Here is a 17,734-nt window from a genome sequence, read left to right as displayed (position 1 = left end):
ATTGATACCAAATGCGTTTTTCCTTTGTTGCGAGTCGATTTGAAGAGCTCACGGCGCGATTTGTCTTTTTGTTTGTCTTATACAACATGTACAACCGACTGCAGTACACAATTACATATCATAGCATATGATACAGATGATGCTTTTTTCTAAGCCGTCCATTTCCATGTTTTGAGAGAGAAAAAAACACATTGCCACTGGATCCTTTGCCAACATGTCCATCATGCCAACCCCATGTCCATCCGTATACCTCTTGCCCCTTTAACCCAGACGTCTGGGCTTGGGACTCCTGGTACCGCCGAACTTGAGGCGGGTGGCGTCACTGACCTTGACGATGCTGCCGCGCAGCAGGCGTCCCTCGGTCCCCAACAAGACCTTGGTGCAGGCCTCGCGGCCGTGGCCGTACCCGCGCAGGGCGACCTCCATACTGCGGATCTCGTTGTGCCAATTGCCCTGGTGCAGCTTGTCGATGACGTAGGCGGCCAGCTGGTAGCCGGCATCGTAGGAGCCGCGCTTGGACTTGCGGAAGCCGATCTGGCCCGCGCTGATTGAGATGATGGCATTGCGGTCCGGCTTGGTCACGGTGATGTGCGTGTTGTGCTTATGGGAGTAGACGTGGAAATGGTATGGCTCGTCACTCGAGTTAGTTTGCCCTTGGCCCTGCTTATTGCCCCCAGGCAGGTTAAGCAGCTCGGAGAGGACGGGCTGGCTCCGGGCGTGGTTGACCCCGCCGAGGCCGATCTGGGCGCTGCTCGCGGAGTATCGGGTGGAGGAAGAAGACCGGAGAGCTGCGCCGAGGTCCCGAAGACCGCCGCCAACACTTGGCGGGGAGGAGGGAGAGGGAGAAGAGGAAGACGAGGAGCTGGGCTCGTCGAGGTCGTCGATGATGCTGCGGGTTGTCGTTGCGGGGCCGGCGGCCGATGTGGCCGCACCTCGCTCCATCTCGCCAGGGGTGGCTTCGGGCGTGGTCCGCACGGGGTTCGAGGGCGATTGTGTCTTGTCTATGTCGGAGTCTGCCCGGCGCTTGCAGGTTTGCGAAAAGGAGCGGACGGCATAGCGGGAGAAGCTATGCTGCGAGTGTGATATCTGGGCGGTCGTCGCCGCTAAGAAGCGACTCCATGGTTGACTCATTGTAGGCGGGTTGACAGTGACAAGATGCCCTAGCCGCTGCAATTGGGGTCTGTGGGTGACAGACTGGCGATTGGGAGGTGGCGTTGTTATGTTTCTGAGGCCAGCTTGTTGTGTCTTCTCTCTCCAAGTAAAGCCCCAAAACCGCGATCGCATTGGAAAGCCGGAATTTTTGAGAAAGCAGCTTGATAACCCGTAGCGCCAATGACCGGGGTTAGCCTTCCTTCCACCAAGCCCAGCCAGCCAGCAGTCCCTCTACCTGCTATAGTACCAGAATTGAGCGCCAATTGGTAGCGTGGGAAAAAGAGTCGAAAAGTCGGAGCACGGCCAATCACTGGCTCCGATTTCCCAGAAATTTTGACCCAGTAGCTTCCATGGGAGCTGCCAGTCTTAGTTAATCCCTGCTCTTTCGGGTTGGAGGCGAGTGAAAAAGAATGCGCTCCGGTCTTGTCAGGTTCTCTCACTCATAGCCACTGCAGGGGACAAGGACCAGAAAGTCATACGTGAAACCTCTCACGGGTCTTTTTTTGTTAATATCTTGCTCCTAATCGCAACTTCCCTTCCCATAAACCTACATATCCCCTCCTCCTCTCTTCTCCAATCTTCCTTTGGAGAGGTTTCCAAATTCCTACCGTCGCCTCCACCCCCACACCATGGCCTCCGTACGGCAAGCTGCACGTAACGTGCCGTCCACCACAGCCCTGAGGACGCCTTCGCTGGCTTCTTCCTCTTATGGCAGGTCCCCAGCTTATCGGAGGTTATTGTCAACTGCGCAACAAAACGCCGGCGCATTACCAACATCGCGCCTCTCTATAACCCCTCTCACCTGTCTTCGGTCGCCATTCCTGCCCGAGTCGGTAGCGGCTGTCCAGTCCCGCGGTTTCCACCAGTCGCCGCGATGGCAACAAGAGCAGTCGAAGCCGGCGCCCAAGGCAGACCCAAAAACCACCAAGCCCGAGGAGAAGTCGGAGGCGAAAACAGAGCAGCCCGAAGCTGAACCCGAGGCTGAGGCCAAACCCGAATCCGAGGGCAAGAAGGAGGGCGAGAAGCAAGGCGAGGGCGAAGGTGAGGGCGAGGCCGAGGGTGAGAAGAAGGAGAAGAAAGAGGATGCGGCCCCTCCCCCTCCGCACGGTGACAAGACGCCATGGCAAGTCTTTATGGAGACCATGCAGACAGAGTTCAAGGCCTCCAAGGAGTGGAACGACTCGACTAAGCAGCTGGCTGCCGGCGCTCACGACTTCATCGAGAGCGAAAAAGTTCGCAAGGCAAGGGAGGCCTACGAGGCGACTACCGGTGCCGTGTCCTCGACTGCCGGGAAGGTGCTGAAGACTAGTGCCACGGCCATTGGCAAGGGTGCTTCATGGACCTGGGACACCTCGGCCATGAAATGGGTCCGCAAGGGTGCCAACGTCACGGGCGAGGCACTGGACAAGGCCACGAAGCCAATTCGAGACACTGAGGCATACAAGAACGTCAAGGATGTCATCGACGACGGCAGCAGCTCGAGATATGGTGGCTGGGTTGAGAAGGAAGAACGGAGAAAGGCGAGAGAACTGAGAGCGCAGCAAGCTGCTTCGGTTCATGGCATCAAGCCGGAGGACATGGTTGAGGATCCCAAGTATGTCTTACACTCGCGAACATCCGTATATTGCTGATCGGCTGCTAACTCGGTTCAGTGCTGGAACCAATGTCACTTTGCACAAGGATGCCGCATGGAAGGAGGCCTGGAAAGATTTCCGCGACCAAAACAAATACGTCCAGGGTATCTTCAGCGCCGGAAAGATTTACCAAGAATCCGAGAACCCTTTGATCTCCACTGCGCGAAGTATCACCGACCGTATCGCCGGCTTTTTCGCCGAGAACGAGACGGCCATGGTCATCAAGAAGTTCCGGTCCATGGACCCCAACTTCCAAATCGAACCTTTCCTCCAAGAACTCCGAGAATACATTCTGCCAGAAACCCTCGACGCCTATGTCAAGGGTGACACCGAGACTTTGAAGATGTGGCTCTCTGCTGCTCAATACTCGGTCTACGAAGCCCTGACCAAGCAATATCTGCAGGCAGGCATGAAATCTGATGGACGAATCCTCGATATCCGGCATGTTGATATTCTCAAGGCCCGCATACTCGAGCCTGGTGAGAACCCAGTCTTTATCGTCACCTGCCGAACTCAAGAAGTCCACGTCTACCGAAATGCCAAGACCAACGAATTGGCTGCAGGCATGGAAGATAAGGTCCAGTTGGTGACGTACGCCATCGGCATCACTAGGATCCCCGAGGAGGTTAGCAACCCCGAGACACGCGGCTGGAGGTTGTTGGAACTGCAGAAGAGTGGACGCGACTACATCTAGGGAGAGGAAGATCTCATGATCTTGAAAAGTGAATTTAAAGGCGAAGCGGGCAGCGGATACCCTTGGCCTTTGAAATGACTGATATCACCATATGTTCTAATAGTTGTACAAAAAAACCAGCGTGTATGGGCGGTTAGATGGGAAGGATGACGACAACGACGACGACTGCCCGCTGAAAGCGGACATGATGAAAACTTGTGGCAACAAGCCTTGGTTTCTCTCTCAAAAAACACCACTCACAGGCCTTTTGGGCACATCAAGGGGCGTTACGCATTGCCGGTGTTATATGTATAGTGTAGGTATTACCTACTCATGATATTACTACTGTATGATTAGACAAAAACACTACCGCAACCTCGACAAGGGGGTACAAACAATGCTAATCCAACACCAAAAAGAAACTACACCAAACCCTATGTTTACTTGTGCTGGTGAAAAATGGGTGATCGGTTTGGAGTAACTAACGGACCAGCATCAATGGCTTCAACCAGGCTTACTCAATCCAATCATTCAGCTTTCGTGTAGTTAGTCAGACGCCCTAGCCATCTTCGCCCTCAATTATTTTGTCAATATGATCGTGATGGAGGAGACCTTGCAGACGCGACCGACCCTCGGGCGCGGCTCGTGATTTTAGTCCTATGAACGTCGCAAACTGTCATCACGATGCCTTAGCTGGGAGATACGAATCAGGAACCGAAGCCGAAGCATACTTGCAATATCGCCATAACACTCGAGGAGCAGGAACACGACAAAATCAAAGCACCAGATTGGGCTTGATTTCAGAGTAGAAGATCTGAGCATAGGACTACTTTGGGCAATTCTCACCTCTGGCCCAGCTGAGACTGAATCCGACTGCTAACGATGACTGAGTAACTCACGCATCGATACTTCGCAGCCGCGCAGATTTTGAAGCATGGTTGAGATATTTCGACACATCTCTTCAATCGGAGGACTCGATCCGTATTCTAGATCGCTTGTCGTTCTCCAGAAGTTACACGCCCGTACGACGTCGCATCCGGCCAGTGAGCCTTGCGCCAAGCGCGCTCCCAGTATCATGTCTTGCCTTCCGTATGGGGAGACCCGAAAGGCAGCCGTCCGATCCCACGTGATTCCCAACTGCCACGACGAAGTATACGAGGTTTACGCCACCCTTCGAAAAATGGACATTTAGCTGCCAGATGCGGACTACTCGGAACCTCTGGAAAGCATGGCTGAGAATTTGACGAGGTCTTGTATTTCGAGACCCAACAGTCTGGAAATGGTCACATCAGGGCTCAGCACTGAACCGCCAGGAAGACCATATTGAATTCCAAAATGCCTGAAACCGAATCTTTGGCAACTGAGAAAAATATAGGCCTTTTTCATTTCGTCTACAACATATCTTCCTAATTAGTAGCGAACACTTGCAATGTGAATATGATCTTTGGCTTACATGGCACCTCTAATCGATCAACCCCTCATAATTCCTGCTCTTTGAACTGGCACGCCGGCCCTCACAGCCACATCAACGTAAGCTTGAACGTCCAAATGCGTCAGTTCTTGTATTGTGAAGCGTTCGAAGTCATGAGTGAAGCGATTCACCACTGCTCTCGTCTCATCTGCTGAGAGAGTCTCGGTTACACGTCGAAACTCGTACATCAATTGCATCAATTGCTGACTGGCAAGTTTCAAGGCCGCGTGGAGCGGCGCAAAACTGAGGTCACTATGCGCAAGGGCATCGAGGCGCCTGTACATATGAGATTAGGTGAATGAAAACATATCTGATCTGCGGTTGGCCGACTTACGCTTGTTCAGCTACTTGTTGCTCGTGCTTTTTCACCCATGCGTGTGCAGTTCCGGAATTGACGGTTTGAAGGTCGGTCAAACCCAAATGACGCGCGCACTCCTTCGATCGATCACCCACGCGCAAAGCTTTGAACGCAGCAGCGACGTTCGAATCGTGACCATTGACGATGTAACTAGCGAAGGCCTCTTGAATCCCCCGACTGACTTTGCTGATGTCGCAGTCGGCAAGTGTGTGTGTCAGCCATTGGAGGAAGCGCCATTTGATCGGCAGCACGCGTATAATCATAAAATCTGATAAGGACAGCGTGATTGGTGGATTCAACGGATCTACGTAGCAGGGCGCCGACGATGTTGTAGACAAAATAAGGATGACGCCAAATCTTTATTGTAATTGGCTCTCCTAAATTCTGGCGCCACAGTCCGTATATGGCACGTGGGAAGAGGATCGGCTACTAAATACAACTACCGCAGATTGGCGACTGTTAATATCTGCCACCGGCTTACAGACAGACTTCCTCCACGTCCCAACTCGAGCGTGTATTCTCAAATGATGGGGCTGAGATGCGCAACGATTTCCCGGAGTCCATCACCCCTGGATACGAGCAGGATTACAAAAGGCTTTCCAGACAAAAGAGGGTGTCGTCGGCGGCGGTACTCGCCCACCCCTAACATCGGTTGCCGAGCCGGGCTTCAACTCCCGAGATCCATCTTACCATGTCACCGACCAACACCGACCATTGCCATCTCATCAGTTGTGTTCATATAACCAGCCAAAGGCACCGGCCACAGCACTTACTCGTTCTCAGAATTACCAACACCCCATCCCTATTCATGCTTTATCCCCCTGCTGTAAATTACAATCAACCATGTCATTGTTACGCCTCTCCGTCTTCGTAGTCTTAGCTACGACCTCATGGATGTGTAGCGTCAGCGCCACTCAGGGATGGTTTTTCTCTCACTGCCACCACATCGACGCGCCATGGGGCGCTTACTCTGCTATGGATTTCTACAACAGCACCGAGAAGCAGTGCACGGGTGACGGTGTCAACGGCCCGGCGTGTGAAGCTCCCTCCCGCTTCGGCGTATGTAGTGGACAGAAGCCCGATTCGCTGGGAAGGGGCCAAGACCGTACGCATTCCCCAATCTAAAGCAATAGTTATTGCTCAGAGCTGATAAGAAAACGGTTTCAGTGGGTGCTATTTCCATACTTTCTCCATAGCACCTGGGAGCCATTCTGGGTTGAAATCGACGAGGGCGCCCGTGATGTTGTGAGTGTTTGGCCATTTAATTCCTCTTTTCATCAAGGAATCCGTAATACTAATAGCAATGCGTGGACAGGCTGTTCGCCAGGAACTTGTAGGTCACGCGGGTTACGGAACCAAGGGTCCAGTCCTGGATTGCTGGAGAGACCGCTACCAGTTCCTGCACGCGGACACTAAATCACGATGTAGAGCTGAATACTACTGCCAAGGTGGTGTTCAACACATCGGCGACTTTTTGAAGGGGGCCTGATTCGGGGGTAAAGCCATGCTTCTATCTAGTTATGTTCATCTGACTTGTGTATTACCAACCAATTACCGGTCTATGGCTCACAAAAGAAAAGAAAATGGCATGGTATGAGAAAGTGGAAGAGAGGGAAACGCGTGTTGAACTGCTACAGAGAAAGAAGAAAGCGGGCAACAGGGAAACAGAAAGATGAGCAAAAGGAAAGGAATTGGGACTCGGTCTAGGCAGCGATACCGTTTGTCCAGTTGAAGAGAACAGAAGGGTCCCATTCGGACTTGAGCTGGCGCAGACGACCGAGGTTCTCGCCGTACCACGCCACTGGTCCCTCGTCACCATGGGCATAGTTGACATAGACCTCCAACCCCTTTGCACCGCTCATGGGAGACAGCTTTTGGCGAATAGAGGTCGCAAATTTCTCCACGGTCGCCAGGAAGCTCCTGTCAGGCATCACGATCGAGATGATGCTATAGATTGATTTCACATGGTCAGTCTCGAAGTGAACAGGAGAAAAGGGGTATGGGGAAACGGAAAAAGACCTACTTCATGCCAAGAGTTTCTCGGTAGGGGTATGCGGTAGCACTGTCGGGTATCTGCATGGTGACCCTGCGGGGGTGCATCTCGATTGCCAGCATGGAACTGGGTCGCAGCGCTGGATTCTCCAGATAGAAACGGTCATAATCCGCCAATACGTCTGTGAATATCGACGCCTTGAGGGAATACAGGTTCAACCCCAGGATCGTTCGCTCCACTCCCTCGGCCTGCGGGGCACAGTCGATCGAGTTGCCGCCAAAGCGGTTTTCCTTGGTGAGCCGGTTCCAGGGCAGGACGGTGATGTTTTTCACCAGAGGCCCAATGTCGAGAAACGGTTGGTTCAGTATTGCGCCTTCATCCTCGGGTCCCCAGTAGACCGTGTTGACCACGATGACGGACGCGTTGAAGTCGTCAGACCACAGAATGCCGCTCACGATGCTGTAGGTATCGGGCTGCTTTCCCGCAAGGGATTCCAAAAGCTGGAAGACGCTGGCGTTCTTGTCGGCGCTGAAGAACATATCGGCGTTTAGAGCCTGGCCATTATGGGCCTTGTCGCCGACGTCATAGATTTTGTACGTGGCAGACGTCACCAGTCCCAGGTGTATGCCGCCGCCTCTCACGCCCCAAAACAGCTCGGTGTTCTCTGTGGCCGAGGCCGTCACGAGTTCCCCCTTTCCCGTGACGAGACGCACCGAGACGAGCGAGTCCATGATCAGCCCGTAAAGGCCCTGCAGCGGCCCGACGCCACCCCCGAGTGTGACACCGACCATGCCTGCGCACGAACAGTAGCCGGTGGGTACAAGCTTTCCTGCTCGAAGAGAACGTCGAAGACTTGGTCGAAATGAACCGCACCACCGATCGTCACTGTGTTCTCCGCAGCGCTGACGTTCACCTGCCTGAAGGCGCCCAGATCAATGTCGATTCCATTCTGCAAGCGAGCCGTGGTGGAAGTATAGCCGTGTCCGCCGCCCGTGCCCATGAAAGGTACATGATTCTGTGATGCGTACGAGATCTGGGGGAGTAGTGAAGCATCTGTTAGACTCTTGGCATGCATACAAACGCGATGACTCGGGGTAGGCATCGTCGTATCCGCTGCTCCGGCTTACTCACAATCTCCTGGATATCGGCCTCCAGCGCGGGCTTCACCGCAACAACGTAGCTGGGCTCGTACAGACCGTTCCAACGCTGAGTGAAGTCGGCTGTCCAATTACCTTGCCCCGGAACCACAACCTCGGAACCGGCGGAGAGGTTCTGCTGGAAGTAGGCGACGATTTGTTGCGGGTCGACCGCGCGGGCGGCATGCATGGCGCATGCCGAGATCAACGCTGACCAGTAGGAAGGCTTCATACTGGTTGACCTAGTGCTTCAGTGCAGTGTGCGTATAATGAAACCAATGGGAAGAGACTTGGGAAACGTGGAAGGGTTACTTTCAATATGCAATGCGACGTGCTAAGGTGCCGATCTCATGTCTCGTCTCCAGTGCCTTGCATGAAGTAGCTGCAGCTGCCCTTTTTAAGAAGTTCGGCAACCATGGCAACTCACTCGGGTCCGTAGGACTTTGAACACCCTTGTCTTTCCATTTTCTCGGGTCCCGACGACGACCGCATCAGGATTTGACATGCTGTCCAATACCGTCATTGGGATATGGGCCAACTGACTTCAGCTACGCCTCGACGGCTTCTCGCTCAGCATGGCCAGGGTTACAACCAGTAAGACGTGCCATAATGCGCTGAGATTGGAATACGAGAATCCTTCCGCAGCCTGATCAGTCTCTCCGTATCACCACGCGGGCTCCAGGCAGAATCCGTCGGTGATGACCCGGGCTTGGGAAGCATGGTATCTGCGGTTGCTGCATATGCTGCCTTTGGAAGCACTTGACGGGTCGCAAACCCATCTCCGTCTCGCGAGATCCCGAACCAGTAGCCCGTCAGTCCACGTGGACCCCGGGAAGGATGGAGATAGTGTGACCAGGGTGAGCACTCCCAAAAATCAGCACCGTGGTCCTTGTGAGCTTAAAGGTAGTTTACCTGATAGCAAATTCCTATCCAAGTCGTGCCACACCGGTTTGCATTGCACCATAGAACCCTCAAACCAGACACCCCTTTTCTCCCGTAATCACTTAGTCATTACGACAATAGACACCATGGCAGACACAGCTACCCCCAGAGGCGTGCTGTTCACGCACCAGCAGGAGCTGGCCAAGCTTCCCAAGCCCATGGAAGACCTGCTTGCGTCCCATTCTCACATTCCGCCTAGCGAGCAGCTCGCCCACGTCATCAGCCTGCGGGATGAGGCCTACAAACATTGCCCCCTACCCCTGCATCGGGCGTCTGCATTTCCTCGATTTCAACCTCGCTGCGCACCCGGGCTATGCTCAGCGGATTCTTGAGCCCCTGAAACGATCACAGGAGGCACTGCTGGCCCGCGGCGAGCCCGAGCCATTGCTCCTGGACATTGGCACCTGCTTCGGCCAAGACGTCCGGAAGCTCGTCGCCGACGGGGTGCCCCCTGAGCGGCTCTGGGCCAGCGAGATCGAGCAATTCCTCCTCGACCTCAGTTTCCGTCTCTTCAAGGACGAAGACCGGCTCCGAAGAACACAGTTTTTGAGCCCGGGCGACGTGCTGGCCGCCGAAGACGACGCAAGCGACAAGCTAAAGGTCTTGGATGGCCGGGTCACTATGCTCCATCTGCGGGCAGTTTTCCACCTGTTTACGTGGGAACAGCAGAAGCGGGTAGCGCATCGCTGCCTACAGCTGCTCCGCAAAGGACCCTGGAGTCCCTTTCCTGATTGTTGGAGGGCAGGTAGGAGACCTGAATCCCGGCCCGTACGTAGTCGCCAACCTGCCGCCGGAGTTCAGCAACGTGTACCGCCATAACGAGGAGAGTTGGTCGAGGCTGTGGCAGGAGGTTACTGCAGACGAACGCTGGAAAGGCCGGGTCGCGAAGCTTGAGGTGTGGTCCAGGTTGATGCGACGCACTTGGGACGCTGACGGGGCGGCTGTGTATGCTGACGATCACCAGCTCGCCCCCGACGCGCCATTGTGGCATGTCTCGGAAGTTCACGTCACCTTCCGCTGATCCATGTCGGGGCTGTATGGATTCACCATGTATTGCCTGTGGCTTAGCTATTCATCTATCTAACAATGATTTTGTCCAAATCAAGAGATATGTTTCACTATAAACGGATATAGCTTGCTATCTGTTTAATAATCACCGCATGATAGTGAGAGAAATCAGCCGTAAAGGAAGCTTGACCTGATCTCATTCCATATTTCCCGTACAAAAAGGGTGAGTATATGTGTCATGCCACCTGCCACGTGCAAATTGTAGGCTATAGGATGGCATTTTATCGGGCTCTACATAAGCAGTGTACAATAAGCGATAGGATCTGGAGTCTGGGGTGTTGGGGGTCCGAAGTAGACTCTCTCGGTTTTCGGGACCCGACAAAACTGAGTCTCCTTTTTCGTAAGACCATTGGTAGGTGACCAGGTAAGCACTCCCACGTTACTACATTTAACATGTAACTTAGTATCAACCCTTGTTTTCAGCTCCTTGTGATGGCACTGTCACACTCTGCCAGTCCGTCTCACTCAGTTGGTTGGCAATGATGTCGCATCCCAAACTTGCTCACGTCCTGGCAGGGCTTCTTGCCTCCCCTTCCTCAGTTGCCTTGTTACGGCTACCATCGCCGTCACCTGCAGCAATGTTCTACCGCGAGAGCTACAATACTCCGTAACGCGCCTCTTTGAGTTTCCAGACACGACGTTCGTCGAGAACATCGCCATACGGCGAAATGGCCATATCCTTATGACCACCTTCGACCGTGGCCGAGTCTACTCGATTGATCCTTCGGAGCAGCCTTCGCCCCAAGCGAGGCTGGCTGCCGCTCTCCCGGATGCTAACGCCGTTACTGGCATTGCCGAGATCTCGCCCGATGTTTTCATTGTGATAGGCGGGGAACTGAACCAGCGAGCCATGCGTTTCGATCCACAGTCACTGCGTGCCTTCCGCCTGGACTTTACCTCTGGGGGAATTAGCAGCAGTGGTCAAGACGGTAGCTCGCATGCCCGAGGAACTAGGTATCACCATGCTGAACGGTGTGACGGCCGTTATCACAAGCGAAAATCGAGGTGTAGTTCTAGCCGCAGACTCGGAGAAAGGCCGCATCGTGCTTATAGATACGAGTACAGGAGCGGTAGAGGTCGTTATTCAGGACGACATGCTCGGCCCTGGTGCCGGCGCTTGGATACCCCTGGGCGTGAACGGCATACGGGTTTCGCGGAGCTCTACCGATTCGGCCCACAACGATACCACCTACTTGTACTTTACCAACTCGGCTCGACACATGATCGGACGCATATCCATCGATACTGGGGGCCATATGCTTGGAGCAGTCGAGCACCTGGCTTCCACGAGTCATCATCAGTTCCCCGACGACCTCGCCGTGGAGGGCGAGACTGGTATATCTTATCTCGCGATACATCCGGATCTAATCCTGGGAGTCACGTCGGACGGCATGCAGGAAATTTTGGTCCAAGGACTGTTTGAACCTTCGTCTATTGCACTGGATCCCCTTACAAGCAACATGTATGTTGTGACCGGAGGTTCCGCTGCGAGGGAAAGGATGGAAGGCCGCAATGGCGGCACCGGCGGACAACTCTTGTTGATTACACCAGTGGGAGGAGGGCATATTTGTTCTGCTAGGCCACTCACAAGCGGTTAAGAGCGGGAAATGGCTCAAGTTCAGCTGTGGGGAGGCGTGCTTGTTTGCTCTATTGATCGGTATAAACTAACAAGAAGAGGAGGACGAACACAGGATTGAGTTATAGAGATCCCGAGCTGGCTGGTCGTGTAGTGAGTCAATCCAAATGAAGGCCTTGAGAATACTGCGCAGCTCTTCCCAGGATCTGATACCTGCTCGGTCAATGTAAATACGCATAGAGTGCCGTAGCCAGTCCGCCCCGGTACAGATGCACAATTGTCCAGCCATCAAAATCCATACTATCGTGGTGGCCGACACGTCTGCATGGCCTGGGAGGATGACATCCAGAACACAATTTTTGAAGGCAGATATCAGTTGCGGGTAGCGGATCTTGACGTGGTCCCATTTCAAGAATACGCTACATGAAAAAGCCAAGAGACCCAAGCGTACCATTTCGTCAAGGGACTCGGGGTGAAACCTCAAAGCGAGAAGACGGTATCCGGTCTCTGCCAAGGTATGGAGTAATAGGGGAAAGGAAGCTGCATAGGAACCGTTGGCAGTCTGCGAGAGCTGTTTCCAGCTATACCATGACGCGAGAAGTTCGGGATTTATATCCTGGTGTAGAAAGGTGACGTGAGTGTCTTCGTTTGGTACATCAACCTGGTAGTAGTACCCCCAGTCTGATGAGTGGGCTGCGACGATATCTTCCAGGAACACTGGCTGGACGCTGTTGTGGAAAGCCATGGCTAGATCACACCTGCTCCGACAACCCATGGTAAGCCTTGTAGTCATAACAAATTCACGTTGGGACGGATAGGTAAACCCGAGATCCAAGGAAGGTTCTCCCTTACTTACCTCAGTAGGACCACTAGCAGTTTCGGGCTGTCCCGCAAAGAAACAATGCCGCCGCGCAGACGAACAACTTTGCATATACCTAGCATGTGGTCCCTCGCCACAGCGACGTCCCCGTTCAAGTGTGCGATGACAGCGAGGGCCAGTACCACGGCCATGGTCGTGTATGACGTCTTGCTCTCTAGGCTTCCATGTGACAGCCGGAGTTGCAGGAGTCGGAGGACTCTCTGATAGTGCAAGGACAGGGTATAGTCGAAATCCCGGCACCCGCCGGCCCATGCGTAGTAAGTCTGGGAAGCGAAGACAAGGGTGCTGTATTGATGATGGCGAGGCATTAGCTTGGCTTCGATTATTGTAGGTTGATTGGCTGAGACAGACTGGGAATACGCCGCATCTGAGGCAAGAGGCAGAACCCATATACTCCCATCCACCAGATTCTGGTCGCACTGCAGGCTGCTACCCAGAGAGAACAAAGCTTGTTTGGTAAGGGTGCAGACTGATGTCATGTCAGTATCCGGGGGCCAGATGGGTGTTTTGTCGTCTTCGACAAGCTAGCAGAGTGAGGAGACTGACTGACATTGGAAAAGAAGACCGATAGTGGCTGGCTCCAGTTTGTCGACCGTCTGAACCAACGCGAGATTGTGCCCGAGGCCGCGGGGGATCTGGGCAGCAGCAGGGAGCCGCAATGGGGATGAAGGAGGATCTCGCTGCCCGGGTTGGTTGCTTGCGCGTTCAGGGGTTCGGACTTCACTCGGGGCCGGCATGCTTTGTTTCTTGGGTCGTCGCTTTTGGCCAGGCAGAACCTTGCCACGATTCTTGCCTATCATGACCTGGCTTCGTATCAACCTGCGAGTCTTGGGGTCACTCTGCATGTGCCCTACGAAGCCAATGAATGACAGCGGAACGGTCGGGTTAGGCGTACTTCCCATCTTGCAGCAGGCCAACAAGGTAGTGTGCTATCAAGATTGTCATGTAAATAGGCAAAAGGGGGAGGGTTGCTTCGATGTAGTCGTGTAGTAAAGAACGTATCTGGCCGGAATGGGGAAGGAACTTGAAACAACCGGCAATGGTGGCGGCCTGCCGGGATCTATCATCAGCTTACACGGTGCGTGGCGGAATCCGTCCACCTACCATCTCCCACGTCCTTGCCTCCCTTGCCCCCGCCTTTTCCGATGGGTTACACAGCCAGGCCAGCTGCATAGTCACCCCTGTGAGATGCATAACATTGTTTCCCCTTTCGAGACTAGTGCCTTCCTTTGCATCTTGGTCACCGATCGCTTGTCAGGCTGCAAAATGTCAAAAGGGGTCTCATGACCGGAGCGAAAAGCGAAACGAAAAAGAACAAAGAAACTTGGGTACTGATGCGGCTTTGATGAACACCAGGTGGTTGGATTCGGAAACAGGCTTTATAAAAAGGCTATCTGTAGAAATTCGCATAGACAATGACCTACCAGTCAATGATTACAAACTCTCTCTTTCCCAAGCCCGCAACCCAGACTCCGTGATGCCTCCCTCGAAAGAGCTTTTGCCCAATCCGGCGCCATATTTTCCAAGCATATTCATTGAGACTCAGTTTCGGACCAAGCAGCCACCCACACCGCAGCTTGACCTTACTGGCCAAGTCGCCATTGTCACCGGTGCTAATACGGGACTCGGCCTCGAAGCCGCGAGGCAGCTTCTCGTCCTGCGCCTGACGCACCTCATTATCGCCGTCCGATCCTCCGCCAAAGGGGAGGCGGCGGCCGAGAAGCTCCGCCGCGAGCATCCCCAAGCCAACGTCGAGGTGTGGCTTCTGGACATGAGCTCCTACAACTCCGTCCAGTCCTTTGCCCAGCGCTCCCGGGAACAGCTCACCCGCATCGACATTGTCATTCTCAATGCGGGGCTCATCAAGCTGGACTACAACACCGTCGCGTCGACCGGACACGAGGAGATGATCCAGGTCAACTATCTGTCGACCATGCTGTTAGCATTGCTCATGCTTCCGGTTTTCAAGCAGAAAAGCGCGGGCCGGAACGGACCCGGTCGTTTGACGATAAGCAATGCGTCACTCGCATTGGCCGCCAAATTCGCCAACAAGAATGCCTTGCCACTGCTGGCCTCTTTCGATGACCCGGCCCGTTTCGACACGACAGAACAGTACAGCGCATCCAAGCTGCTGGCGCACCTTTTTCTCTGGGAGTTGGTGGAACACGTCCCGTCAACCGACGTTGTCGTCAACCTGGCCGACCCGGGCTTCGTGAAAGGCACCGACTTTGGCCGCGACCAGTCGGGAATGCGGGCCATAGCCGCCAAGCTGCTCGGCGCCGTCGCCGCGCGCGACCACGTCACGGCGGCTTCGACGTACGTCGACGCCGTCGTTGTGAAGGGAAAAGGAGTCCCACGGCTGCTTTTTGATGAGCTGGGACATCAAGCCGTTCGCCTCGGTGTGCTATACCGCCGAAGGTAAGCAAGCCGCCAAGAGGCTGTGGGATGAAACCCTTCATGAGCTGGAGTTCGCTGGCGTTCGCGGCATTGTAGACAGCCTTGGACATTGATATTTGTTGTTGACCAGGTGATCGAACCTAGATAGAACCTAATGGTTGTTGCTTGGATCTTTACTGACTTACTTCGCCTTAACTACATGGTTATTTATTTTATTGCACCGTGCTTATCAAGACCCCGATTCGTATTGTAACTCTGTACGGAGTACGTAACATGACAAAACGTCTATCTGATCTATCTCTTCTATGATTGTGATTGTGTTACCCACGAGCCAATTCAGATTTACAGGCATTATCCACACTCTGCGTGAGATCTTGCACCGAGGCTGTCAGAAAGTCATCAAAGGCCTCCAGAACATTCTGCTCCAGTCGGAAGATGGAGCTGTTATTAATATCCCCCACGGAACTCGCGGCAGCCGGGCTTTCTTCTGGTCGACCGCTACTACCACCACCATTATCCCTTCCCCAAAACCTCTCGTCAGACAATCTAGCCAGAAACTTGGCCAATTTCTGGAGCTCAAAAAGGAGCAGCATCGAGTTGAGGCGGCGCTCGGAACTCGTGTCGAGGTCGAAGTCGCTGAGCCGGACGGCACGGAAAAAGACGGACTCGCTACTAGGGCTGTTCAATGACGTCCTAGGCGTGGCCAGAGGCGAGAGACAACTGAACACGGCGCGGTACCAGCCCAATATTCGTGCTCCCCGCCGTATAGAGAAGGAAATCCAAGTTGGAGTTCGCCATGCAGTCTTCGCAGCTTGAGCTCCGAGAAAGGATTTGCTCCAGTTCTTGCAGAGCGGCCGAGTTGGCCCTCAGGATTCCGTCGCTCTCCGGCCCCCGTTGGTTTCCTGTAGGGGAGCTGTGTAAACCCTGGATGATCTGAAGCACTCCTTGCACACAAGAATGCGTATTTGATGTTGAGGTACCTGCCGCAGTATCCGGCGACGACCCTCCGGCAGAGGTCGATGCTGCTCCATGGCCTGGTAGTAAAGTTATACCTGAGTGGGGGTGATGATTCGACAGATCACCCAGGAAGTCGAGGTCGCCCACCAGGGGCTCCGAGAAGTTGAAAAAGACGGGAGGGTTGACACCACTATTCACCAATGTCGGACTCGTCGAGTCCCACAAGCTGACCGACATGGTAGTTGATGAAAGTTCATGGGTGCTAGACTGGTTGGATACCATAAAACCGTCATCCGCGGATTCAAACAGGTTCAAGCTTGTGCTGTGGTCCTGTGAACCCATGGGCGCATGGGCGGAGATGTGGGTGACCGGTGAAGTATCGCCGCCGGTCCCATGAGCCGTGCTGCTACTGGTGCTGTTGGACGAAGGCCTGCCCCTCCAGCGATAAGGCCCGTAAACGCATTCGGAACCGCCGTCCCGACATCTCTTACACTTAGGCTTTTGCTTATTGCATCGGACTTTCAGTGCGGTACAACGATCGCACGTGGACCTTAGCTTGACCTCCGGCTCCGTCGACGGGCTTCGTTGCCCCCGTTCCATGGCTCTGCCTTGCATGCCTTGCAGGGATAAAAGTGCCGTTACAGACGGACGAAAATATACTCAGGATACACGGGGGCTCGGGAAAGTTCGAGGATTGTCGGGGAGTTAACAAGGCAGGACAGCCCGCTACATATTGAACGCCGTGTACTTATAAGTAACCAAACCAGGACCAGCAAACAAATATTGGTCCGATGCCTTCAGATACTCCTGCCAGTCTGATGGAAATATCCCCAAACACTAGGCAATCTTACTGGTGACACTGCCCTCCACACCGTCCTATCTCCGCCCAGCCCGTAAGCTGACAGCACCAAGGGAGTGCCAAGCGCTTGCGCGTTGTCTTCGTTCGAAACCGGGGGCTCAGTAGGGCTAATCCGCGAGATGCTGATACAGGGCAACCATCGTATATGTTGGTAAGCTGATAGCGCCATGAGGGAAGCCAAGGGACTGCGCGTGGGAAGCACAGAAAAGTGCTCGGTGGGGCACACCCATCGTGATGATAGGTGCATCGCCATCCAATCGGTTGGTCTGTCTTATCGTGTTCACCCACGCTGACCCCCAACACGGCAGAAGACACCCCGAGGTGTCACCAACAGGCGGTGGCTTAGGCATAACTGAATTCAACTCTTCCAATTACATCAGTCTATGGACCGTGACCGAAAGCATCCGTTCCAGCCTTTCTTTGCGAGCCACCAGACCACTGATTGCCTGCCTGTAGAAAAGTCCTAGCATACAAATTTTGGTCCAGCTGCTTACTTTACAGTGTGCAGGATAAGCCGCCACACGGAAAGTCCACACAGGAAACTCCCGCCCGTCCCGAGAAAATTTGGCATGGCAGCATTTTCCGCGAGTACGTGATGCCATGGATGTTATCTACTGGCAAAGGCGCGGTGTTATGTC

General features: G+C 54.0%; 9 protein-coding genes across 9 annotated transcripts; 4 read left to right on the top strand and 5 right to left on the bottom strand.

Moving 5' to 3' along the window:
* Positions 1 to 261: 261 nt before the first annotated feature.
* PG998_005347 (mitochondrial 37S ribosomal protein uS11m) lies at positions 262 to 1,131 on the bottom strand (the record flags this gene model as incomplete). Its single annotated transcript, XM_066872165.1, has 1 exon — positions 262 to 1,131. The coding sequence occupies one exon, from the start codon at positions 1,129 to 1,131 to the stop codon at positions 262 to 264; it is 870 nt and encodes a 289-aa protein (XP_066732262.1).
* A 650-nt stretch (positions 1,132 to 1,781) lies between these two features.
* PG998_005346 (Tim44-like domain-containing protein) lies at positions 1,782 to 3,480 on the top strand (the record flags this gene model as incomplete). Its single annotated transcript, XM_066872164.1, has 2 exons — positions 1,782 to 2,746; positions 2,805 to 3,480. 2 exons carry the CDS (start codon positions 1,782 to 1,784, stop codon positions 3,478 to 3,480), a joined length of 1,641 nt encoding a protein of 546 aa, XP_066732261.1.
* A 1,449-nt stretch (positions 3,481 to 4,929) lies between these two features.
* On the bottom strand, positions 4,930 to 6,401 carry PG998_005345 (uncharacterized protein; the record flags this gene model as incomplete). The annotated part of the gene is made up of 4 exons (XM_066872163.1): positions 4,930 to 5,206; positions 5,265 to 5,556; positions 6,124 to 6,175; positions 6,258 to 6,401. 4 exons carry the CDS (start codon positions 6,399 to 6,401, stop codon positions 4,930 to 4,932), a joined length of 765 nt encoding a protein of 254 aa, XP_066732260.1.
* Positions 6,402 to 6,991: 590 nt separating this feature from the next.
* PG998_005344 (polyketide synthase protein) lies at positions 6,992 to 8,607 on the bottom strand (the record flags this gene model as incomplete). The annotated part of the gene is made up of 4 exons (XM_066872162.1): positions 6,992 to 7,235; positions 7,312 to 8,074; positions 8,155 to 8,314; positions 8,413 to 8,607. The coding sequence occupies 4 exons, from the start codon at positions 8,605 to 8,607 to the stop codon at positions 6,992 to 6,994; spliced, it is 1,362 nt and encodes a 453-aa protein (XP_066732259.1).
* Positions 8,608 to 9,590: 983 nt separating this feature from the next.
* PG998_005343 (uncharacterized protein) lies at positions 9,591 to 10,380 on the top strand (the record flags this gene model as incomplete). The annotated part of the gene is made up of 2 exons (XM_066872161.1): positions 9,591 to 10,015; positions 10,056 to 10,380. The coding sequence occupies 2 exons, from the start codon at positions 9,591 to 9,593 to the stop codon at positions 10,378 to 10,380; spliced, it is 750 nt and encodes a 249-aa protein (XP_066732258.1).
* A 625-nt stretch (positions 10,381 to 11,005) lies between these two features.
* PG998_005342 (uncharacterized protein) lies at positions 11,006 to 12,025 on the top strand (the record flags this gene model as incomplete). The annotated part of the gene is made up of 2 exons (XM_066872160.1): positions 11,006 to 11,034; positions 11,296 to 12,025. The coding sequence occupies 2 exons, from the start codon at positions 11,006 to 11,008 to the stop codon at positions 12,023 to 12,025; spliced, it is 759 nt and encodes a 252-aa protein (XP_066732257.1).
* Positions 12,026 to 12,855: 830 nt separating this feature from the next.
* On the bottom strand, positions 12,856 to 13,785 carry PG998_005341 (uncharacterized protein; the record flags this gene model as incomplete). Its single annotated transcript, XM_066872159.1, has 3 exons — positions 12,856 to 13,168; positions 13,235 to 13,352; positions 13,434 to 13,785. The coding sequence occupies 3 exons, from the start codon at positions 13,783 to 13,785 to the stop codon at positions 12,856 to 12,858; spliced, it is 783 nt and encodes a 260-aa protein (XP_066732256.1).
* A 575-nt stretch (positions 13,786 to 14,360) lies between these two features.
* Positions 14,361 to 15,305, top strand: PG998_005340 (uncharacterized protein; the record flags this gene model as incomplete). Its single annotated transcript, XM_066872158.1, has 1 exon — positions 14,361 to 15,305. The coding sequence occupies one exon, from the start codon at positions 14,361 to 14,363 to the stop codon at positions 15,303 to 15,305; it is 945 nt and encodes a 314-aa protein (XP_066732255.1).
* A 668-nt stretch (positions 15,306 to 15,973) lies between these two features.
* On the bottom strand, positions 15,974 to 16,837 carry PG998_005339 (uncharacterized protein; the record flags this gene model as incomplete). Its single annotated transcript, XM_066872157.1, has 1 exon — positions 15,974 to 16,837. The coding sequence occupies one exon, from the start codon at positions 16,835 to 16,837 to the stop codon at positions 15,974 to 15,976; it is 864 nt and encodes a 287-aa protein (XP_066732254.1).
* Between the last annotated feature and the right edge of the window lie 897 nt (positions 16,838 to 17,734).

Source organism: Apiospora kogelbergensis (assembly GCF_038363985.1).
Source record: "Apiospora kogelbergensis strain CBS 113332 chromosome Unknown utg000003l_segment0_segment0, whole genome shotgun sequence".
NCBI classification, from domain to species: Eukaryota; Fungi; Ascomycota; class Sordariomycetes; order Amphisphaeriales; family Apiosporaceae; genus Apiospora; species Apiospora kogelbergensis.
Note: the sequence above shows the minus strand (reverse complement) of the source record. Positions and strands in the feature narration are given on the sequence as shown.